Source organism: Saccostrea echinata, unplaced genomic scaffold (assembly GCF_033153115.1).
Source record: "Saccostrea echinata isolate AGI-Se365-2 ecotype Australia unplaced genomic scaffold, CSIRO_AGI_Sech_v1 ptg000060l, whole genome shotgun sequence".
Classification (NCBI taxonomy): Eukaryota; Metazoa; Mollusca; class Bivalvia; order Ostreida; family Ostreidae; genus Saccostrea; species Saccostrea echinata.
This window is the reverse complement of record NW_026889809.1, coordinates 3819504-3844689: the sequence shown is the minus strand read 5'-3', so window position 1 is coordinate 3844689 and position 25186 is coordinate 3819504. Positions and strand designations below refer to the sequence as shown.

At 35.0% G+C, this 25186-nt stretch overlaps 2 protein-coding genes across 3 annotated transcripts; one reads left to right on the top strand and one right to left on the bottom strand.

Moving 5' to 3' along the window:
- The first annotated feature begins 53 nt into the window (after positions 1-53).
- On the top strand, positions 54-6682 carry LOC133174841 (methionine aminopeptidase 1-like). Of its 2 annotated transcripts, XM_061309939.1 has the most exons (14): positions 54-204; positions 341-392; positions 908-967; positions 1242-1264; positions 2601-2661; positions 2764-2855; positions 3745-3828; positions 3996-4063; positions 4236-4306; positions 4540-4671; positions 4788-4893; positions 5018-5055; positions 5175-5244; positions 6314-6682. In XM_061309939.1, the coding sequence occupies exons 1-14, from the start codon at positions 82-84 to the stop codon at positions 6474-6476; spliced, it is 1143 nt and encodes a 380-aa protein (XP_061165923.1). In that variant the 5' UTR covers positions 54-81; the 3' UTR covers positions 6477-6682. The 2 variants fall into 2 exon arrangements, with proteins under 2 accessions (XP_061165923.1, XP_061165922.1); XM_061309938.1 differs by lacking the exon at positions 1242-1264 and having other exon boundaries at positions 908-990.
- Positions 6579-25111, bottom strand: LOC133174839 (meiosis-specific with OB domain-containing protein-like). Its single transcript, XM_061309937.1, has 13 exons — positions 24916-25111; positions 22646-22703; positions 21847-21978; positions 21486-21561; positions 18318-18510; positions 18087-18187; positions 17862-17914; positions 17545-17640; positions 16967-17053; positions 16319-16478; positions 11816-12035; positions 7713-7799; positions 6579-7260 (listed from the first exon to the last, which is right to left on the bottom strand). The coding sequence occupies exons 1-13, from the start codon at positions 25102-25104 to the stop codon at positions 7168-7170; spliced, it is 1545 nt and encodes a 514-aa protein (XP_061165921.1). The 5' UTR covers positions 25105-25111; the 3' UTR covers positions 6579-7167.
- Positions 25112-25186: the final 75 nt, after the last annotated feature.

The following is a 25186-nucleotide window of genomic DNA, read 5'->3' as shown; positions in this document are numbered from 1 at the left end:
TCCGGAAAATCCTACCCTTCCTTTTTGAGGGTAGCGTATGCAAAGAGGAAATAACTCTCCGTCAAAATAGTCACAAATGCGATGGCAGGAAACGTAGAAGTTATTCAGCGTTCTTGTGAAACTCCTGGCTGTGATAAGGATGCCAAATTACAGTGTCCAACATGTATAAAACTTTCTATTCCCGGGTCATTTTTCTGTTCACAGGTTTGTTACCATTATAAAAACAAACTTGCTTTAACCCGAATTTCCTTAAAAATTTGATGAACGATTGATTGAGGAAAGTGCATGAACATCAAATATATCTTTTGATCACATTTCAATAGATATATGTATATTTCAGGAATGCTTTAAGGGGTTTTGGAATGATCATAAGAAAATTCATAAAAAAGCAAGTAAGTTGGAAGACTGCAAACAACAGGTGCAAATGTCTATATAAATTATAAGTACCAGTAATCTATTTTGAACAATAAAATGCTTTCTTTGGTTCTTGGTATGGGAATCAATGTCGTAGCTGTTGCAGAAAATTAACATACATAATACACATAAAGCAGTTAATTCTTGTTTCTGCAATAGATGTAACGTTAATTCCCATACCAAAAAAAAAAAAAATTAAAAAATTATTGTTTATATTCATGTCTGTATAAATAATCATATTAAGTTCATTATATATTGTATTATTGATACGTACATTATTGTATGTTGGAAGAACCACTGCTCAAAAAATCTATACAGGTGGCTTGCTTAGTGACATTAAAGTATTGATAAACAACAATGGTTTTCATAAGAAATAAAGGAGAAAATATTCAGTGGATGTAAATATATCTCCTAGTTTGTTTAATAATTATAAGACAGATATATACATATATAAAACAATTACCTACTCTGATTATTTGATGTGAATTTGCAGAAGATGAATCGGCAAAGAACAGTGGTGAATACAACCCTTGGCCTGGATTTAAGTTTACAGGTGCCCTCAGACCACACAGAGTAGTAAGTTTACAGGTGCACTGAGATCACATAGAGTGGTCAGTTTACAGATGCCCTCATACCTCAGTGTGTAAGTGTACAGGTGCCCTAAGGTCACAGAGTAGTAAGTTTACAGATGCCCTCAGACCACATTGATGATAAGTTTACAGATGCCCTTAGACCACACAAAGTGATAAGTTTACAGATGCCCTCAGACCACATAGAGTAGTAAGTTTACAGGTGCTCTTAGATCACATAGAGTAGTAAGTTTACAGGTGCTCTCAGACCACATAGAGTCGTAAGTTTAGAGATGCCCTCAGACCACATAGAGAAGTAAGTTTACAAATGCCCTTGGACCACATAGAGTAGAAAGTTTTCAGATGCCTTCAGACCACATAGATGGTAAGTTTACAGGTGCCCTGAGACCACACAGAGTGATAAGTTTACAGGTGCTCTCAGACCACATAAAGTGATAAGTTTACAGGTGCTCTCAGACCACATAGAGTGATAAGTTTACAGGTGCTCTCAGACCACATAGAGTGATAATTTTACAGGTGCTTTCAAGTGTAAAAGAGTGGTAAGTTTTTCCAGATGTTCTCAGGTAACGACTAGGAATGGTAAGGCCATTCCAAGTTTTTTCAGTGGTTAGCATCTGCATGTGCCTTGGTTTTTGACACCCCATGTCAGAAAAAAACAAACGGAATCATTCATTAATAATTAAATTTTGTTCGTATTCTAACCTCTGATTGGTTAAATTCAAAAAAGGAACACAAATTATTTCTGTATAACCTGGTTTGGTATGGGGACACCCCCCCCCCCCCCCCCCTTGACAACCAGCTGAATCGTCTGTATCCATGCAATCCTCTGATTTCCAGTCCTCGGGATTCATGGAAAATTCCAGATTTAATAAATGTACCTTTAACTTCAAACAGTAACTCGGATCTTACCACATGTAAACAAACAACATGGCTGTTAGGACTATATATCAGTTTTTACCTCCCCTTGCTTCCCATCACTTCCGTTACTACGGTTGTATTATTGAGCGACAAATTTGAACTAATAAAAAGCAACGACATTTTACACCCACAGTTGTTTAATGATTTTAGAATTAAATTATAAGGAATGACTCTAATTCTTGGCCAAATTATTCGAGTATAACCTGGTTTGGGTCAGTTTACGCTGTTTTATAATCCGCTTTGCAGATTATAAAGCGTAAACTGACCCAAACCAGGTTATACTCGAATAATTTGGCCAAGAATTAGAGTCATTCCTAAATAAAATTGATTTTTCTTGTCAAAATTTTTTAATTGTATCAATTTCTCTAAAATTATTGTGTACAGTATGTCATATAAGGAATATATTAAGCATTTAATACCTTGTTTTTGCTGAAAAAAGATCTTTTTACAAGAAAAATAAATAAAATCAAATCATTTGAATGAAATCATTTATATGAATATAAAGTCTGTGTTTTATTTTTGTAAATAAAAATTTAAAAATTATCTAAATGGAGAAAGAAAATTAGTCTTAAGTTTAAATTTTGTATTATAATTAAATAATTTGTTTCACTTGATAAGTTTTTCTATCCTTGCATTACTTTTTAGAGATGTTTTAATCAAAAGTGTGAAATTTTGTAGACCCCCAAACGTATGGTTCCTGATATGATACCCAGACCTGACTATGCTGAGCATCCAGAGGGTGAGTTCAAAATACATACAATTTATATAAGAGAAAATTTTGTTTCATATGAATCCATGATCAATGTATGACAAGTGATATTTTTACATATGTAAACAACAGGTATACCTATCAGCGAGAGACAGATGAGAGGATCTACAAATATAAAGATTTTGTCAGATGAGGAACAGGAGGACCTGAGGGTTGCCTGTAAGGTCAGTATCTCCTTGAGGAACACAGGAGGACCTGAGGGTCACCTGTAAGGTCAGTATCTCCTACAGGAACAGGAGGATCCAAGGTTTCCCTGTGAGGTCAGTATCTCCTCGAGGAACAGGAGGACCTAAGGGTTGCCTGTAAGGTAAGTATCTCCTTGAGGAACAGGAGGACCTGGGGGTTGCCTGTAAGGTCAGTATCTCCTCCAAGAAAAAGAGGACCTGGGGTTTGCCTGTAAGGTCAGTATCTATTCCAGGAAAAAGAGGACCTGGGGGTTGCCTGTAAGGTCGGTATCTCTTCTAGGAACAGGACCCTAGGTTCCCTGTGAGGTTAGTATCTCCTCAAGGAACAGGAGGAGCTGAGGTTCCCCTGTGAGGTCAATATCTCCTCAAGGAACAGGAGATCTGATGTTCCCCTGTGAGGTCAGGATCTCCTCAAGGAATAGGAGGACATGATGGTTACCTGTAAGGTCAGTATCTCCTTCAGGAACAGGAAGATCTGAGGGTCACCTGTAATGTCAGTATCTCCTGACACGTCAGGCCATTAGGAAAAATAAACACAGAGATTTTTATTATTTTTTAAAAAAGTGAAACACTGTAATTTAGCATTGAATGAAATTGATAAATAACAGATGTGTTATTTTCACTGTGAAAGTTACAAATTCACAGCAATACTCTCCTTTCCCTTTAGGAAGAATGTTAAAGAAAGTACTCCCTTTTAAATAGGTAGAACCACCCTGATACTAAAACTGCCAACATTTCTCTTAATTGTTGTTAAAATTGTTGTTTACAATATTCAATCTCACAACTGCTCATCTATAATGGTACAGCCTAAGCCAGTGAGGTAGAGAAAGACAGTAGTACTTTAAACATTTTAATTATGTATTTACAGCTAGGAAGAGAAGTGCTAGATATAGCAGCTGATGTCACAGCAGTGGGTGTTACTACAGAAGAAATTGACAGAATTGTTCATGAGGTACACATTTAATAATCAACATTGCACAACAAAGGAATAAAAATTAAAAAACATCAAGTTTTCTTTTAATGGGAAAAATTGGTAAAGATATTAGATTTGGTCAGCCAGAAGCAGAGTGGTCCATTTCAGTGAGATAGAAACAAATGTACAAATATTGTCTTTTTCAGGCCTGTATTGACAGACAATGCTACCCATCTCCACTTAATTACTACTGCTTTCCTAAGTCCTGTTGTACGTAAGTCATCAGTCTTTTTATTATACAAATCGTGCCTGAAGCATTAAACCCAGAATGCAGGGAGGACAGATGTATTCCATTCTGCATGAAATTTTCTGTTTGACTTATTAACACCAAAGATTTTTAGTGCATGTTGAGTTTATTATTAGCTAAAGTTTGTTATGTATTTCAGGTCAGTAAATGAAGTTATTTGTCACGGTATACCAGACATGCGGCCATTAGAAGATGGTGACATTATGAATGGTGGGATATTAATTAACAAACATAAACTCTGCACCAAAATAGTTGTGGCAAACAATAAAACATATATTGTACTAGTTACACTTGCTGAATTTATTATTAATTCTTTTCTAAGGAAAAACCAGTATAGATACATGTACATTTAGTTTGTTACAATTTGGAAAACAGATGTAGTGTTTAAAAGGTGTTTTTGCATATATGTTCAGACTTAAAGTGTAATGTATTTTCTCTTTTAGTTGACATTACTGTATACCATAGAGGGTGCCATGGAGATCTTAATGAAACTTTCTTTGTTGGAAATGTAGATGAAAAAAGTAAAAAACTGGTGAAAACGACGCATGAGTGTTTGGCTATGGCTATAGCAGAAGGTACACAAGTTTGACAAGGTGTTTTTTTTTAAATAACAAAGTTGACAGCAGATTTTAGCAAAAACAAGTTTGTCTAATTGATGAATGTGTATAAATGCTGTGTGATTTTATTGAAGTCAAGCCAGGTGTTCGGTACAGAGAGATGGGAAACATTATACAGAAGCACGCCCAGGCTCATGGATTTTCTGTCGTTCGGAGCTACTGTGGTCATGGCATTCACCAGTAAGTGCTATGTTAGACTCCGTATATAGACAGCTCATTCTTTGACCAGTTAAATCATTTATTACTGTAGTTAATTTACCTTTTTAGTCCTTTTCCTCATGTAAGTCGTGGTTATTTTTAACAGATTATTCCATACAGCCCCCAGTGTTCCTCATTATGGCAGTAAGTTTCCATGTTATATTTCTGGAATTACCATAATTAAAGGTGAATTTACATGTACTTTTATCAAGATTTATACAAATAAGAAGTTTCTGTTATGCTGCTTTTTATGTTTTCTACAGAAAACAAGGCTATTGGAGTGATGAAACCTGGTCATTCATTCACCATAGAACCAATGATATCAGAAGGTACCTTTAATATGCTTTTCTTTTTTTATGACCCCCCTCTCAATTTAAGGGGGATAGTGGAATCATCCTCCATAAGTAGCCATTTTTGTGCATAAACTATATCTGAAACTATACTTTTCCCCAGACTTTGTCAAATAATACTCTATGTGAACTTTTGCAGAAGACTTTTCAAAATTTTAAAGTGATACTGTATGTGTACTTCAAAAAGCGGGCTTCATATTTTAGGGACTTTGGCGCAGACAACGATGTGCTAATTTATGAATATCGCTAAGAAATCATTTATATATACAATATACGGCACAGACGTATAGCGCTAATTCATGATTACACCAACAACTCCATACCCAGTGATTGCGCTAAATTTTGAATACGCCAATTTATGTACACGTACATTACATCCAATGTAAATCATTTAATAGGAATAAGATGACTGGGATTTTTTCTGGGCATAACTTTGAAACCCAGAAACTGTTAAGGCTCATACTTGATAGAAGGTCTTTTTAAAACAAGGTGGTACAATATGGTTACTGAATTACATTAGTCACAAGTTTTAAAATGGAAATGGCCTGAACCCAGGGTAATTTGGACATGGTAAAGGTCACAGGTTTCAAAATTGCTTAATTTTGGAGAGAAAAACATCACTAGGTACAATGTTTCTTAGGTCTAGAAAGTAATACTCCATTAAATGTTGCCCATAGCACAATTTTGTAGCGGAATAATTAGATTATACTTGCCCTCACGGTCAATTATAATCGGAGGATGTTTCATGACCCTGAGCAAAGGTTATTTAGACAAGGTTACAGAGTCAGAGTTCAGTGTCCTGAAAGTATCAAAAACTTAATTTTTTAAGACAAATTATACTGGAGGAGCATCAAGTCATACTTTGTACAGAGGTTGCTTTGCTTGTGACCAAGTCTTAGCTGTTATCAAGGTCACACAACAGATTTTTGATACAAGCATTTTGTTTACCAAGATTTTAAACTATTTTAATGTATCCTCTTTCTTGTTTGATGTTCACCTGTTATATTATGTTTTTTAGGTACTTGTTTAATGTTCACTTGTAATTTAGGTACTTGGCGTGATGAAATGTGGCCTGATAACTGGACGGCAGTCACCTTGGATGGAAAGAGATCTGCTCAGTTTGAACATACGCTGTTAGTTACAGACATTGGCTGTGAAGTGTTAACAAGACGCCGGGAGAAAGATGGACAACCTCACTTTATGGACAAATTATGAGTTCTGAAATATACTGTATGGATTTATATTTAACAGTTGTTTGTACTTCAAGAAGTATCTTGATACGATAAAGTTGATATTAAGGAGAAACTGACACCATGAAACAGCCTCCTGCTTTAATTGCTTTGTTAAGATTAATACTGGTTTTCTTTTAATTTGTGATCACATAAGTATATCAAATAAAAGAATCAACAGAAATAGCAAAACTGTGCTTCTTACCTACTCTTTTTTGGTTTAGATTACAACACCAACAAAAAAGTGACTATTGCAGGTATTCAGATGAAAGAACTGGTTGAACTACATTTTGATTGCTTCCTGAGCAATAAAAAGCCATTTAAGCAGAATATGAATTAAAATAGTGAAAACAGTCCATAAATACTGTATATGTAGAGATGTACATGTATATAAACAATGAGACCAGTTCTCTTGTTACCAATACAGAACAAGAAAACAGTGTCACAACTCTCTAATTTGTAAACTCTCATTGAAAAAAGGCTTAAATACTGGATCCTGTCCTCCACTTCAAAATATCACAATTTGTGCTCTGTTCACCATATTACAGCAAGTGTTCTGTTAAACATATCACAGCCAGTGTTCTATGTAACCATGTCACAGTGACAGCTTCTGTAAAGTCTTCTGATGTTCTACTCATCAGCTACTGCAGCTACAGGTGATGTCAGATACCTGTTATTTATGCCAGGTTGTAGATATCCTCAGGGTGTGCTAAAGAACAGGATATAATCTGTAAAACAGCCTTTCCTCCATACTTACTGCTTCTGTATACCTGTGTTAGAGAATTAAACAAACTTCAAAATACTGAAGCACTAGCCAAAGTGGAATGATACTTTATGTGTATTGCCTTAGTCCACCAAGGTTCAGGCCCAACATCTTGAGCAAAATGGTAATTTGTAGTGGTATGCTTCACCAGTCAATGGAGTTTTAAAACTTAAATTTATGGCATTTGTTTGGCCAGATGAAAAAGGATTAACTGAAGCTGGAATTTATAGACTTGAGAGTTACTTCCACTGATCATTACCATTGGAATTATATGTCCCTAAAACTTTGTGAACAAAGGAATTTGATTTAAGAAATCACTACACCGTATTGGAAAATGGGTGAAAAAACAGGTGGATGGATAGTTAAAAAAATTAAGAGGCAAAAAAGAAACTATTTACAACTCTATTAACAATTTTATGAGCCTTGGCTACTGTTTTTGTACAAACTGACCATACTTACCTTAAAGTACACTTTACACCTTTCTAAAAGAAACCTCCACTTAATCTTTGTCTTATTTGCCAAATCTAACTTGAGGTAATTCTCCACCTGCAACACAAATTGAATTTTAGTAAACAAGAGGCCCATAGGCCACATCGCTCACCTGAGCACATTGGCTAGGAAAAAAAGCTGCAAGAAGTCTGTGAGCCAATGCTCACTAATGATACCACCACTATGATGTGAATACACAAGTTCAGTTATGGACAGACACAGTGATAATCAGGAAATTGACATCGGATTTGTACAAAAATGAATCCCAACATATGGCATGCCTAAACAAAGAGTGTGTTAAAAGGATGACTGCACTTAAAAGGATATGCGAAATTTGCGCCAAAATAAACTTTCAAAACAAGCATTTTTCTTTTCATTGCAAGAATGGTCAACATCCAACCTACAACTTTATGTAATTACGTTTAATAAAAGTGTGTATTTACGAAGTTCGAATCTGTTTTCAAAGGCAGGGGTCATCACTATTTCTTGAATCTCTGTTCGATAATGAGGACGCCCACTTTTTTACTGACATCATACATAGTCAGCGCATGTTTGTCTATTGTTCTATGTTTAACAGTAGTTGTATATTTACATAAATAATAATGTGTCAAGAGGAGATTAATAGACAAACATGCGCTCATGGTTAAAAAGAGAAAAAACTGCTTCTTCTTACATTCGCTCACTGTGTTGTAACCAAGGGTTGTGACATGGTGAATATTAAAATTCATCACGTGATTTCGTACCTCAGGTAACTTTGTGAATACTTAATTCCGTCACGTGACTTGTAAGGTAGCATGTGTTGTGCTAACTAGGACATTGTGTTCGAATAGTTAAGTCATCTGGCATTGATATAAAATCTGCTTTAATTACATTGACGTGCTGCTATTGTTAATTTCGTTTTGAAACATTTGTCGGTAGTGTATTTGTCCCATACAGAATGGAGAGGGAGATTGGAAAGAGTGATCGCGTTCTTTTTTTCAAACAAGTCATTGTTATTTATCAAGTCTAAATTTAGACCCATTCTTACAATGTTAGCTCCACCTCTCATGCATATCGTATGTTCAATCAAGGGCAGGTAAGTGTAAATTCTCTATATTTGGAAAGCAGTAAGGACAAAAAACATTGAATCATTTTATTGTATCACAGTCTAAAATCATTTTAGGATTTAAATTTGGTTCCAGATTGACAGGATTCTTTCATAAACATACAAAAGTGAAATAAGGTTTAAATATAAAAGGAACAGAAGCAACCGAAAAAGACCCAAAAACCGGCGTTAAGTGCAGTCATCCTTTCAAGCATCTGCGATGAGTAGTTGCCGAGAAAACTGCCACCCAAATTTGTTATGTATGTTACGGACAGATGCACGGATCAACAGGAAGTTGATATCAGATTTCTACAACAAGAGGCCCATGGGCCACAACGCTCACCTGAGTCAATATGATCCTACTGTTCTTCGTCAGCAGATTTCTTCTCCTATATATTCATATGTAAAGCTTTGATCGCCTGTTCTAGGCATACCCTACCCCCAGGTGCCATGTTTTGAATGAAAATGAATCTAAACTTTCTGAGGATGCTTCTATATTCATATAACTAATCATGGATTTGCTGTTCTTGAAAACGGAACTTTAAAGATGTCTGCCACCCTACCCTGGGGGGGGGGGGGGGGGGGTGTCATGATTTGAACAAACTTGAATCTACACTACCTTAGGATGCTTCCATATCAATATGACTAATCATGGCTTTGTTGTTCTTGAGAAGAAGATTTTTAAAGATATTTCCTATATATAATTCTTTTGTTAAACTTTGATCCCCCTTATGGCCCCACCCTACTACTGGAGGATGCCTTGAACAAACTTGAATCTACAATACTTGGGGATGCTTCAATATCAATATGACTAATCATGGCTTTCCTGTTCTTGAAAAGATTTTTCCTATATATTCCTATGTAAAACTTTGATCCTCATTGAGGCCCCACCCTACCCCGAGGGTCATGATTTCAACAAACTTGAATCTACACTACCTGACGATGATTCCATATCAATATGACTAATTGTGGCTTTATTGTTCTTGAAAAGAAGATTTTTTAAAGAATTTTCCTATATATTCCTATGTAAAACTTTGATCCCTCATTGTGGCCCCACCCTATCCCCGGGGGTCATGATTTGAACAATCTTGAATCTACACTACCTGAGGATGATTCCAATCAATATGACTAATTGTGGCTTTGTTGTTCTTAAGAAGAAGATTTTTAAAGAATTTTCCTATATATTCCTATGTAAAACTTTGATCCCTCATTGTGGGCCCACCCTACCCCCGGGGGTCACGATTTGAACAAATTTGAATCTACACTATGTATTGAAGGTATCAAATAAGTTTCAACTTTTCTGGCCCAATGGTTCTTGAGAAGATTTTTAAAAGATGACACCAAATTTTCACCAATTCTTAATTATCTCCCCTTGGAAGAGGGTGTGGCCCTTCATTTGAATAAACTTAAATTCCCTTCACCCAAGGATGCTTTGTGGCAAGTTTGGTTGAAATTGACCCAGTGGTTCTGGAGGAGAAGTCAAAAATGTGAAAAGTTTACAGATGGACAGACAGACAGACGGACTATGGACAAAATGTGATCAGAAAAGCTCACTTGAGCTTTCAGCTCAGGTGAGCTAAAAATGAATCCCACAATATGGCATGCCTAAACAAAGACTGTGCTAAAATTTCAAGCATCTGCAATGAGTAGTTGCTGAGAAAACTGCGACCAAAATATGTTATGTATGGTACGGACAGATGCACGGATAAACAGGAAGTTGACATCAGATTTGTACAAAAATGAATCCCACCATATGGCATGCCTAAACAAAGAGTGTGCTAAAATTTCAAGCATCTGCAATGAGTAGTTGCTGAGAAAACTGCAACCAAAATTTGCTACGGACAGACACACCGTCTGACAGATGGATGTATACACAGACAAACACACAAGGGTAAAACAGTATATCCTCCTCTCCTTCTGAGCAGGGGTATAAAAATCAATTCATTATTGAAAAGCTTAAATGCATAAGTGGTCCCAACCCACCCATAAAGCGAGGGGGGGGGGGTGTCATGATTTGAACAAAATTGAATCTACACTAACTAAGGATGCTTACATATTTCTTTGATTAACTGTGGCTTTTTTTCCCTACAAGTTTGAACTTTCATTGTGGCCCCACCCTACCCCTGGGGGTCATGATTTGAACAAACTTGAATCTACACTACCTGAGGATACTTCCATATAAATATGACCAATCATGGCTTGGCTTTGCTGTTCTTGAGAAGAAAATTTTTAAAGATTTTCCCTATGTATTCCTATGTAAAACTTTGATCGTCCATTGTGGTCCCACCCGACCCTAAGATTTTTAAAGATTTAACTCCTATGTAAAACTTTGATTGTCCATTGTGGCCATACCCTACCCCAGGGGGTCATGATTTGAACAAATTTGAATGTATAACACCTGAGGACGCTCCCATATAAATATGACCAATCATAGCTTTGCTGTTCCTGAGAAGAAGATTTTTGAAGATTTTTCCTATAAACTCCAATGTAAAACTTTGATTGTCCATTGTAGCCCCACCCTACCCCTGGGGGTCATGATTTGAACAAACTTGAATCAACACCACCTGAAAATGCTTCCATATAAATATGACCAATCACAGCTTTGCTGTTCTTGAGAAGAAGATTTTTGAAGATTTTTCCTATATATTCCTTTGTAAAACTTTGATCGTTCATTGTGGCCCCACCCTATCCCCGGGGTCATGATTTGAACGAACTTGAATCTACACTACCTGACAATGAAGGTGTGGCCCTTCATTTGAATAAACTTGAATCCCCTTGACCCAAGAAAACTCTGTGCTAAGTTTGGTTGAAATTGGTTCAGTGGGTCTTGAGAAGAAGATGAAATTGTGAAAAGTTGACAACGACGACAAACAAAGGACAAATTTCGATACGAAAAGCTCACTTTAGCCTTCAGCTCAGGTGAGCTAAAAATACTTGGTGTACAGGAAGCACTTTTCAGCCTACGTACATAGAAATCTATAACTAGTACCTTGACCCCTATGAGGTGTTCTGCCACACTGCCATACAGGTAACACAGCTCCAGTGTACCTGAGTGGTCAGACAGAGAGACTGGGATCCTATACTCCATGTCAGCTTCTCCAAGCATGGGGGCCTCACAGATATCAAACAAGTTTAGGGCACTGTTACAACACTCAACATTAGAACAAATGTAGCCATTCATCTCTGTTATAGGATGCTTACATTTCTTACTGAAAGGAAAAAAAGAAGCAGTTACTGAGGGTATGATATGTATACAATTATACATGTATCTTTGAAAAACACTCAATGCTTAATAATCTAGATTTGTGTTATCTGGACAGATCTTTCAAGCAAGGGGTAAATTAAACAAGAGGCCCAAGGGCTTTAACGGTCACCTGAGTATAATACAACAATTTAGAGGATCCATAGAGTATAAAATGAACTGAAAGGTGAAGCTTTGTTGCCCAAAAGCAAGAAAAATAGGGTGATCAGGATTAACAAAAAAATTAGTCTAGTATTCATTAACAGTTCATAAATTAGGTTCTAATCTGTTCCCCATTTATCACTCTCACCGGACAGTATATTAAGAAACTATCAGTGCTTCTGTACTCTTTTAATTCCTTGTGGAAATCTCTTACATTGGCCTGAGTAAGACTCTTGGTCTTTGATGAACATTTAAGGTACTGGTATTCCATCCCTAATAGCCTCAGATTCAATGAATTTGAATACATAACAGATGTGTACGGGTGGAATACTCAGTATATTTAGACATAATCTACATTTATTACTATTAGCATGTAAGAATGGAAGTGTCCTAATTTATGACTTGACCTTTGTTGAAGAGTTATCTCCCTCTTTTTTTAAGTAATAAAAATCAATTTTAAAAAAATATATGGTAAAAAATTGTTTTCAATTGTCATTCTATTTCTAATGATTTAATGGATCTTTCCACCACAGTAGTTATTGATATTCTTATTATCTGAATTTTTATTTTAAAAAAATCGCTTGTCTCCATAGACTTCAATGCAATTTCTATTAATTAAATACTGCTTAGTTAATTACGTTTTTGAAACTTTCACTTGGTAAATCCTTTTCTACTGTAAAGTTCTTTTAATTAATATCAGAGTATTATATACGTGATTGATATTTAAGGATAGAGAATTAGTTCCTATTAGGGATGGAAAACCTTAATAAGACAAGTCTACCTGATCATTAAAACTATGAAAGTACTTTTTGTATTATACAATAAAAATTCTTGCATAATTCTATAATTCTATTAACCTTTCAAGTACATTATTTACAGTGATTAATTATCAAAAGTAAATGGCAAAGGGGGATAACTCCTCTCAGTAGAATACAAATTAATAGAGCCCTGGCCTGGACTAGAACACTTGACCAAATGGTCTTGATGTTCAAAAATCTGGTAAAAATACCCTTCCTTATTAAAACTTTTACTCTTTTTGCCTCTGATATGCCCAGGTGCAGAGAATATTTTTAAAGCATTAATGCATTTTCACTATATAATAAATAGAGTCCCGCCCTAACATCAGAACCTCTGATCCAGGGGTCATGAAATTCACAAATTTGGAAAAGGCATCCTTGCTTATCATAACCATGTATTTGTTTAAATAATATCCATGGGGAAGAGAAGACGCTTTTCAAAGAAATAATGCACTTTCACTATATGATCTATATAGCCCCACCCTAGCACCAGAACCCCTGACCCAGGGGCCATGAATTTCACAATTTTGGTAGAGTCACTCTTGCTCATCATAACTATGTATTTGATTTGTTTCAATAATACCCAGGAGTAGAGAAGAAGATTTTTAAAGAAATAATGCACTTTCACTATATGATCTATATAGCCCTGCCCTAACACCAGAACCCCTGACCCTGGGGCTATGAATTTCACAATTTTGGTAGAGTCACTCTTGCTTATCATAACTATGTATTCGATTTGTTTCAATAATACCAAGGAGTAGAGAAGAAGATTTTCAAAGAAATAATGCACTTTCACTATATGATCTATATAGCCCCGCCCTAGCACCAGAAACCCTGACCCTGGGGCTATGAATTTCATAATTTTGGTAGAGTTACTCTTGCTTATCATAACTATGTATTCAATTTGTTTCAATAATACCAAGGAGTACAGAAGAAGATTTTCAAAGAAATAATGCACTTTCACTATATGATCTATATAGCCTCGCCCTAACACCAGAACCCCTGACCCTGGGGCTATGAATTTCACAATTTTGGTAGAGTCACTCTTGCTTATCATAACTATGTATTCAATTTGTTTCAATAATACCCAGGAGTAGAGAAGAAGATTTTCAAAGAAATAATGCACTTTCACTATATGATCTATATAGCCCTGCCCTAACACCAGAACCCCTGACCCTGGGGCTATGAATTTCACAATTTTGGTAGAGTCACTCTTGCTTATTATAACTATGTATTCAATTTGTTTCAATAATACCCAGGAGTAGAGAAGAAGATTTTCAAAGAAATAATGCACTTTCACTATATGTTCTATATAGCCCCACCCTAACACCAGAACCCCTGACCCTGGGGCCATGAATTTCACAATTTTGGTAGAGTCACCCTTGCTCATCATAACTATGTATTCAATTTGTTTCAATAATACCAAGGAGTAGAGAAGAAGATTTTCAAAGAAATAATGCACTTTCACTATATGATCTATATAGCCCCGCCCTAGCACCAGAACCCCTGACCCTGGGGCCATGAATTTCACAATTTTGGTAGAGGGCTCAATGCTTATTACAATCATGCCAACAGTCTGACTGCTTGATGTCCAGGAGTAAAGAAGAAGATTTTTAAAGATTGCATTAATTTTGATGGTTTTGGCCCCACCCCTCAGGCCCCAGGGGGGCAGGGGCCACGAATTTCACAATTTTTGTTCCCCTTTACCCATAGATGCTATATGCCAAAATTGGTTGAAATTGGTTCACTGGTTCCAGAGAAGAAGCTGAAAATGTTCAAAAGTTTACGACCGACGAACGACGGACGACGACGGATGAAAAGAGATAGCAATAGGTCACCTGAGTGACTCAGGTGACCTAAAAATTTCAAATACTGAATAGACAAAGAATCCACAGAATTGTAGAGATAGCATTCATAGATGCTATATGCCAAAACTGGTTGAAACAGGTTGAGTGGTTCCAGAGAAGAAGCTGAAGACTGACAGCACATGATGACAGATGAAAACAGATCGCAATAGGTGACTTAAAATATCGAAAGTAGTTTTCTTTAAGTTACTGGGAGTTATGATATAAAATTTCATAGAAAAAGCTCAGGGAAAACTAAAGTTATCATCCAGAAACCATTTTTTGTATTGAATGAATTTCTGACCTTGACCTTTGGATCTAAAAATAAGTAGGGTCTTTTTTAAGCCATTAGGAGTTATGATCTATAACTTTATTGAAAAAGCTCAGAGAACTAAAGTTATCATCTGGAAACCAACTTTTGGAATATATAAATTTAAGGTCATAGGGAGTTGTGATATAAAATTTCAATGCAAAATCTCAAAGGCAATTTCAGATATAGTCAGGAAACAAAAGTATTATATTCCATCAATGCATGACCACTGTCTGATAGGAGAGCATCAATATCAACTTCAGCAGATGAGCACATATGATAAAGTAAAGCTTAAATGGTATGATGTATGTGTCAATCTGACCTTGACTTTAGACCTTTGATCTGAAAATCAAAAGTGTTTTTTAGGCTACAGGGAGTTGTGAAAATAAATTCTATTTTAGAAAGCTCAAAGAAACTGAAGTTATCACCTCGAAACTGTTATTTGCAATAAATGAATAACTGATCATGACCTTTTGACCTCAAAAATCTTTTTTAGATCATAGGGAGTTGTAATATAAAATTTCTTTGACAGAGCTCAAAGGCTTTTTAAGATATTATCTGTAAATGAAAATGTAAAGATTGAAATGAAAATGAAAATTGTAAATGAAAGTGTTACCCATAGACAGAATGTATGAATTTATGACCTCGACCTTGAATCTTCTGACCTAAAAATCAATAGGGGTTTTCTTTCAACCATAGGGAATTGTGATATAAAATTTCATTGCAAAAGCTCTCAGTCTTTTTGTGATATTTAGAAACGAAAGTGTTACACACAGACAAAATGACAGATGGATGGACAGAATGACAGTTGGATGGACAGACACAGACAGATGGACAGACCCAAATTAATATTCCCAACTTTCAGTGAAAGCCGGGTACAAAAAATATCTAAATAAAAATGTAGGAGGTGTCAAGATTTGAGGACAAGATCTGATGGATGAATGGGGATGATGACAATGTACACTATACCTGGACTTTACATAGAAAGAGTTTGTATAAGAACAGAATATAAAAACTACGAAATATATATATCAATATAAGTATAGCAAAAATTGTTAAGTTTTCAATTTTTTATTATTGTTAAAATATCTGAACTTTAAGACTTTGAAACACTGAAGCATATACTCAATAGATATACCATCTATAGGTTATGACTGAGTTAGGGTCCTCCTTGTCTGTATTGAACTGGGACAGGAAAAGACAGCTAACACCATACACAGTAGGTTTCCACTGAGTCTGTAAGTCACACATCACACTCTTCACATCAGATACATTAAACTTCTCTGTTATCTTCTCCACTGCAAATTAAAGTATTCCTATACATCAATCTGCTGAACTCAGAAGAATTAAGATCATTCATTCATACAATGTTAAGGTTCATAATCCCTTAGTTCACATAAAAAAAGTTTTTTAAACACTGATGATTTTCTAAAATAATTATATTTTATAAGTAAAATGTAAACAAATTTAGCACACATGTAGCATGCAGTAAAAAATTGGTCCAAAAAAAAATCTTTACAAATTTATAAAGGTTATCTCTTTAAAAGTTATCTCTTTTATCAGAGTATCAATGAACCTTAAACAATCGTACCCCTAAAAATGAAGCATGAAATCAGTGTTGAGATTCATATTTGGTGCCTCCAATTCATAATTAATATTTTTGGAAGTGGATTTATTAAATTTGCAGAAAGAATAATAAACTTTTTAAGAGAGTACTAGTGTTTATACATGATCAAATCATGAGTGTCCACTAAATACAATAATTTGAGGATACATGTACACATACAGGGTGGATCAGCTTTAGTATCATCTGGTTCCTCTGTGATGTCACAGCTCTGAGCATACTGATACAGACTGTGAGCCTCCTGGGTGTCTACAATCAAAATTAAGTCTTATTTAATAATACAACTGCTGTCTTTGGACTTTGGACAATTTGATACAACAATTCAGAGCCCTTAGGTATATTCATGTTAATACAATGACTATGCAATACCAAAATATAGGATTTTTTTTCATAAAATGTAGAAACATACTTTGTTGGATAGAAAGTTTTCAAGTTACTGCTTCACTTAGAGGTACATGTATTAACAAAAGGACAAACCCTGTAACTACTGGAGGACACCTGCATTTTGATGATTTATATTTCCATAAAAAAGTGTAAGAAGTGTAGCAGATGGAATTGCTATAGAACCCTATTATGGCTGATACCTGGGTTAACTGTAAAGACTGTCTTAATATGGCTGATACCTGGATTAACTGTAAAGACTGTCTTAATATGGCTGATACCTGGATTAACTGTAAAGACTGTCCTCATATGGCTGATACCTGGGTTAACTGTAAAGACTGTCTTAATATGGCTGATACCTGGATTAACTGTAAAGACTGTCTTAGAATCAGAGGTAGCCACCATACAGGATCTGTAGCTGTCAAAGGACATCCGGGCATCTGCCACATACAACACTGAAAAACAGAGGTTATCTTTGATATGATTTCATTGTTAACAACTATGATACCCATACTTGTACCAAAACATATGGAAAAAACTTGAACTACTACATGTATCTATATATCTACATGTATCTATAATATGCTTTATATTAGTACCAATATATGGACATTCACTTGTGAGTTATGAAAAGTTGATGTTTACTGTTCTTGATATTATCCAAACACTTCCTTACCTGTGTTGTAAGGTGTCCATGTGGAAGCCATAGAGGCAGCCTCTTTGTCCCATCTATAGTGATCACAAACAACAAAAGTCAAAGCATGTGTATGTAAGGTAGCTTCCACTAGAGTCATTTTTAAAGAAATGTTTCAGTATTTCAACAGGACATCCTGAATTATAATCATTGTAACATTGACTAAATGACTAGAGTTGGCAGGCTTTGGATTAAACAAGAACTCACATTACAAAGGGAAAGCTCGACAAGCCCTCATCCATCAGGGTCAACTCACATCTCTGAGTCTGTCTGCCTGTTTTTGTTGTAATGTCCTTCACCTCACCAACCTGAGTCATGAAAGAATTTGAAATTCTTAATTTAAACCATATTCGTAAATTAAACACCATTAAATTTTTGTTGTCAGATTATTTAGCGGATAGATTTGGTCTGATTGATTGCCATTGCATATGTACTGACCTTTTTAAGAATGGCCAGAATATTAATATGTTCTCCATTGAGAGCCTGACCATTGGCCACTATGTCTTCCAGACTGTAGTAATCATTGCTGGCTTTTGTGGGGAGGTGAAGTAGGGCCTGATAATCCTCCACATCATACCCTGTGTAAGCTGTGATGGTGGAATAGTTCTCACTCAGGGAAAAGCTAAATGGCCTTCAAACAAAACGAAATAATGATTACCTGAAAATTGATGCTACTTAATGAACAACAATCTAGTTTAAAAAATGGTATGTAATTTAGATAGCGATCACATCTTAAAGCACCCAATGATTGAGTCTCCAGAATCTCTCCATAGCTTATTCAGCATCTGAGACAGAGAAACATCCTGTTTCCTATAAGAGGCCCTGTTGTTCTTTATCATAAGATTAATCACCCTTTGTAAAACTTTGATCACATATTGTGGCACCACCCTTGCTCAAGGGTCATGTAATGAACAAATTTGAATCTACACTACCTGAGGATGCTTCCATATAAATATGACTAATCATGGCTTTGTTTTTCTTGATATAAATATGACTAATCATGGCTTTGTTTTTCTTGAGTAAAAGGTTTTTCAAAAAATATTCCTATATACTAGTATTCCTATATAAAAAATTGATCGCCCATTGTGACCCCACCCTTGATGGTTTGAAAAAAAAAATTGAATTTACACTACCTGAGAATGCTTCCATAGAAACATAACTTATGAGGGCTTTGCTGATCTTAAAGAGATAGTTTTAAAAGATTTTTCCTATATATTCCTATGTAAAACTTAGATTGCCCATTGTGGCCCCAACCTTACTCCAGGGATGATGATTTGAACAAATTTGAATCTGCACTACTTGAGAATGCTTCCATAGAAATGACTAATCGTTTCTGTACTACTCTTGAAAAGAAGATTTTTAAAGATTCTTCCGCCTAATGTGGCCCCATCCTATCCCTTGGGGTCATTATTTGAACAAACTTAAATCTACACTACCTGAGGATGTTGCAATATAAAAATGACTAACCATGGCTTTGCTGTTCTTGAGAAGAAAATTTTTAAAGATTTTTTTCTATGTATTCCTATGTAAAACTTTGATTGCCCAATGTGGCCCCACCCTAACCCCAGGGGGTCATGATTTGAAGATACTTGAACTTTTCTGACCCAGTTCTTCTTGAGAAGGAAAGTTTTGAAACTTGAAACTTGAAACTTTTATTTTCACTAAAGCCCCCACATGGGGTATGTTAGTACAATAAGAGTTTAACAATTGAACAAATCAACATGTGAACAGTTAACATAATGAACCACAAAAAGAACTTTGATATGGACAGTACTGACGGTTGTATAAAAAAAAAATCGTTTAATGTTTACATTGTAGGAAGTTCAGGCATGAAATAATTTAAGAACAGTTTTACAAAACTTAGCTAAACCTATTAGTTCATATATATCAGAAGTATTCATCAAATTATAAAAAGATATTGTGTTTGGATTTGTGTAAATATTGCTAGGTATAAATTTCTGTCTTTCATTCTTAAAAAAAGGACACTTAAATAAATAATGAAACTCATCACCAAGTTCATTGTTATTGCAGAGGTTACAATGTCTCTCAGATCTATCAATACTATAAAATCTACCAGCTTCAATTGGCAAGTTATGACTGACACAACGAAATTTACATAAATATAATCTAAGATCATTTGGTAACATGTTTAGATAATTTTCAAAACCAAAATCACACTTGTACATTCTATAATTAAGGCATTTTGGAGAATTTAATACATTTACATTCCAGTCTTGGATAAAACTATTTCTTAATGTATTCTTAACCAACACACCAATTTTGCATGATTTATCAACAAACTGAGCATTCCATATTAGATCCAAATTACAATCATGTAAAATATTCTTAATTTCCATGAGCCATTTTGAATGGTAAAAACCTTTTGAGCTAAATTGATACAAAATTGAGTACAATGTGAAGGAAATTTTCTCATTTTTACCACACAAAATCCTTTGCCAGAAACCAGCCATTCTAGACTTTACTAATATACTAAGTGGTATTCTACCCAGCTCTCCATAAACAATACAATGAGGAGTAGTTTTTTTTAACTTTCAAAATTTTTTTTTACAAAATTCCATATGAAAGGATTCTAAAATGCTGCAGTTTTCAAAACCCCATACTTCTACACCATACAACAAAATAGGTACAACCATGGTGTCAAAAAGTTGCAGTTGCATATCAATAGGTAAATTTAATTTCCTGGATTTTTTAAGAACAATATACATAGCTTTTCTGGCTTGTTGTACCAGATGTGACTTTGCGTCATTAAAAGTACCTTTACTAGAAAAAATTATTCCAAGATATTGAAAGTTTCTAACAATTTCTAGTCTATCACCATTATAAGTAAAATGTAAATTATCAGTGTTCATGTTAGAGCGAGAAAAAATAACAACTTTTGTTTTAAGAGAATTAACTTGCATCTTCCAAGTTTGACAGTACAAGTACATTGCATTTAAAGAAGCTTGCAGTTCAGCAGCTGACTCTGCTAAAATAACTGTATCATCAGCATACAACAACAAATACAAACGTAAATAAACAGTTATCTCGTCAGTATCTAATAAGTGAGCTGCCGTGTTCATATCTACAAGACCATTATAGGCATGTGACATAAATTCAACCAAATCATTAAGGAAAATGGCAAACAGAACAGGTGATAAATTTTCACCTTGACGTACACCAATATTTGAAATAAAAAAATTGGAACAAGAACTGCCTTGCCTTACACAAGACTTTGCATTACTGTATATATTTTGTATTATTTTTAACATATTTCCATCTATAGAATGTTTCAACATTTTTTGCCATAAATAAGCCCTTCGTACAGTGTCAAATTTGAAAGATGACATTAAATTGTCACTAATTCTGAATTATCTCCCCTTGAAAGAGAACATGGCCCTTCATTTCAACAAATTTAAATCCCCTTCGCCAAAGAATGCTTTGTGGCAAGTTTTGTTGAAATTAGCTCAGTTGTTCTTGAGGAGTCAAAAATGTGAAAAGTATACAGACAGACAGATAGACATCAGACACCCTTTGATCAGAAAAACTCAAATGAGCCAAAAACTTTTGTTGTTTTCTTTTTTTTTTTAAGATATACAATAATCTTACAGTGGTGTACAAGGTCTGAATTTCTCCTCACTTCCATCTGTAGGTTTCAGTAACACTTGAAAGTTGGACAGTTGAACTACAAAAAGATTCAAGTTATATACATAACCTCTGCAATGGAGAATACTGCCAGTGTCTTATATCAATCTTATATCAATAAAACAGCCTCATTCCAAGCTTACGAAATATTCAGATTTTAACATAGAATGTCCTATTGAAGGTTAATTAAATTCACAATTATTGATTGAACCAAAATCTATTGAATAATCCATATTTACATGTACACGTATTTATCTACTCATTAAACAACCAAATATAGTATTCTTAAGGCAGAATTAGTGCATAACAATCAACAGTATCCTACCAATATCACCAGTGTGATAACAGTTTGATATCCCTGCTATAAATGTTTCTGATCCCCAGCATGTGACAGATACAAATCCCATCGGAGAATCCCTTATAACAAAGCTCACCAGGTGGCGCTCTGTTCCTGGGTCTGAAATATTTTAAATAAATATTAAATATTTACTATTTAATATGAACAAGAAATGTCCTCAAAACTTTTTTCTCTAAGATTTACCCTACTAAGAATACTAATATTTTGGACAATGCCCCACAAAGAAATCACTCTATTACAAGGATCATGTTTTACTATCTATCAATGAAAAAAATGGCAATAACAAGTTTTACACAGAGGTCAAAATTAAAAAGAAAGAAATGAAAACATGTCATGTCACATATACTGATTTATAAACTAAGAAGGAAATGTAGCTGCAGAACTGTAGCATTATGGTTTTATATTTTAGTCTTTGACCATAACGCTACAGATCCCGTAATATAAATAAAGTGCAATTTACGGTTCAAGATTTTCTGCACACTTCTGTGAATTTGTTGTCGGATAAAATTCACAACAAGCGAGTTTATTGGTCTGTAGAGACGACTACTATAAATGGTTGGGAGCTGTATAAAATATACAGGTTGGTTAGAGAATATGTCTAGAATTAGGGGATGAAAGGTCATTGATTGACCAAAGCTGGAAAGTGGCGAAATACATCCCCAAATTGCACTTTATTTACATTACGGGATCTGTAGCCTTATGGTCAAAGACTAAAATATAAAACCATAACACTACAGTTCTGCAGTTATAGGAAATGCATACTTACTTTTCCTTGAGATAATAGACTTTGGCGACTCTTTCGCAATTATAACTCCGACAACACTCTGAAATCAAATAAATTACATGTATTCACTTCTAGAGCATTTCACTGCATGGTCACAACAACTTTAACTTAAGAATGTCTAGAGTTCAATACTTATACATAACATTCTTTTATTAAAACATTTCAGTGGAACAGGCAAGGAATTCAAAACCTTTTAGAATATGTATTAGATATGCATATATATGTTATCAAATGTTATTCTTTACAATAATTCTTTTGCTGGCCTAGATTTCATGCAGGCAAATCCATTTGCCAGCAGCCAGATAACTCAATTGATAGAGCACATAACGGTATCTATAATTCAGGTTCTGGTCAATCCTAGTCTGGTATGTAGGATTTTCCAAGTTACATTTGGAGCCCCTACCCTAAAAGTATTATATTCCTATGTGATTCCCCATTGTGGCCCATCCCTGGGGGTCATGACTTGTACAGACTTGAATCTACAGTACCTTAAATTGCTTCCATATCAATATGACTTGTTATGGCTTTGTTGTTCTTCTTCAGCAGATTTTTAAGATTCTTACTATATATTCCTAGGTAAAAACTTTGATCCCCCATTGTGGCCCCACCCAACTCCCAGGGGTCATGATTTGAACAAACTTTAATCTACACTATGTAATTAATCATAATGAATTCAGCTTTCACATAAGTTTCATTTTTTTTTTTGGCCCAGTGGCTCTGAGAAGATTAGACTTGTAAACCAGAAGTCTCTGACGAGACTGTAGCTCTACTGGCTGTACTTATAAAGGAATATAAGTAGCACTTGGACTTGAAACTTTACAACAGCAATAAATAGAATAATGATTCTTGGTTTAGTCTCTTTTTGTGGCAAGATTTATTGCAATCAGACTAAAACTGTAGGAGGAGTAGCCTTTTAAAATAATTTTACAGAAATTTCGATTTAAGTAACCATGGCAACGTCATTCAACAAAATCAAAAAACAATAATAACAATTATGTATCTCAGTGTAGTCCACTTGTGTGCCAAGTTATACTAAAATCAGACCAAAACTGTAGGAGGAGTAGCACATTGAAAGTATTTCAAGGAAATTTCTATTTTTAGTAACCATGGCAACATCTTTCATCGAAATCAAATTCCGATATATAGAATTATGTATTTAAGTGTAGTCTACTTGTGTTCCACTGGCCAGGTTATACTGAAATCGGACCAAAACTGTAGGAGGAGTAGCACTTGGAAAGTATTTTACAGAAATTTCTATTTTTAGTAACCATGGCAATACCGTTCATTGAAATCAAAAATCGATAAATAAAATTATGTATCTTATTATAGTCTACTTGTGTGCCAAGTTATATTGAAATCAGATCAAAACTGTAGGAGGAGTAGCAATTTGAAAGTTTTTCACAGAAATTTCTATTTTTGGTAACCATGGCAACACCGTTCATTGAAATCAAAAACTGATAAAAAGAATTATGTATCTTAGTATAGTCTACTTGTGTGCCAAGTTATACTGATATCAGACTAAAACTGTAGGAGGAGTAGCATTTTGAAAGTATCTCCCAGAAATCTCTATTTTTAGTAACCATGGCAACACCTTTCAGTGACATAAAAAAACCGATTTACAGAATTATGTATCTTAGAATAGTCTACTTGTGTGCCAAGTTATATTGAAATCAGACCAAAACTGTAGAAGGAGTAGCGTTTTGAAAAATTGTTTACAGACGGACAGACAGACAGGCAGACGATGGACACCTTACTGTCGCATAAGCTGTTCTGTGGTCTCTGACCAGTAGAGCTAAAAATGCCACCAAATTTTCACTAATTCTTAATTATATCCCCTTAAAAGAGGACGTAGCACTTTATTTGAACAAATTTGAATCAAGAGTGCTTTGTGGCAAGTTTACTTGAAATTAGCCCAGTCCTGGTGATTCTGAAGAAGTCAATAGTGTGAAAAGTTCAGATGGATGGACAAAAGGTTATCAGAAAAGCTCACTTAAGCTTTCAGCTCAGGTGACCTAAATATTATATTATATAATGCTTGCACATATAGTGACATAAATAGCTGCAGATATATATAGGCAAGCTCTCTGGGACAGAACATTTGGAAAGCCCAGTTTGTCCGAATTTTTTGTCCAAGGCCAGAGAGCCACAGTTCTGCATGCAGCTATGATGACAACAGACATAGTTAGAGATTTAATCATGCAGGATGCTCAATTAAAATTTAAAAGTTAACATTTGATATAAAAATTTTTTACAATGTTTGATGAAGACTGATTGACATCTTCAATTTTCACAATGTTTCCGACTTGCTGTTGTTTAACATTGAATTGGTTGTTGTTTCCTGCTATACTCCGCTCCTGTTGTTGGAACTTATTTCCTCTTGTAACAGAAGATGTATTTTTAAATTGCTGGAAATCGGATCCTGAGTGACCTGACCATGCCATGCTTGTTCAGTCGCGTCGTCTGCTGTTGAGTGACAAAAGCAGGACACGTGGGGGCTATGTTTTTTTTCGCAGCAAATACCCA

Coding starts and splice junctions, on each gene's coding strand:
- LOC133174841 (XM_061309939.1), top strand. CDS start 82: ATGGCAGGAAACGTAGAAGTTATTCAGCGTTCTTGTGAAACTCCTGGC. Junction 1,265..2,600: donor CTCTCAGACCACATAGAGTC/GTAAGTTTAGAG, acceptor GAAATTTTGTAG/ACCCCCAAACGTATGGTTCC. Junction 5,245..6,313: donor CCAATGATATCAGAAGGTAC/CTTTAATATGCT, acceptor TAATTTAGGTAC/TTGGCGTGATGAAATGTGGC.
- LOC133174839 (XM_061309937.1), bottom strand. CDS start 25,104: ATGGCATGGTCAGGTCACTCAGGATCCGATTTCCAGCAATTTAAAAAT. Junction 21,979..22,645: donor GTCTATTATCTCAAGGAAAA/GTAAGTATGCAT, acceptor AAAATATTTCAG/ACCCAGGAACAGAGCGCCAC. Junction 18,188..18,317: donor TTCTGGCCATTCTTAAAAAG/GTCAGTACATAT, acceptor TTCATGACTCAG/GTTGGTGAGGTGAAGGACAT.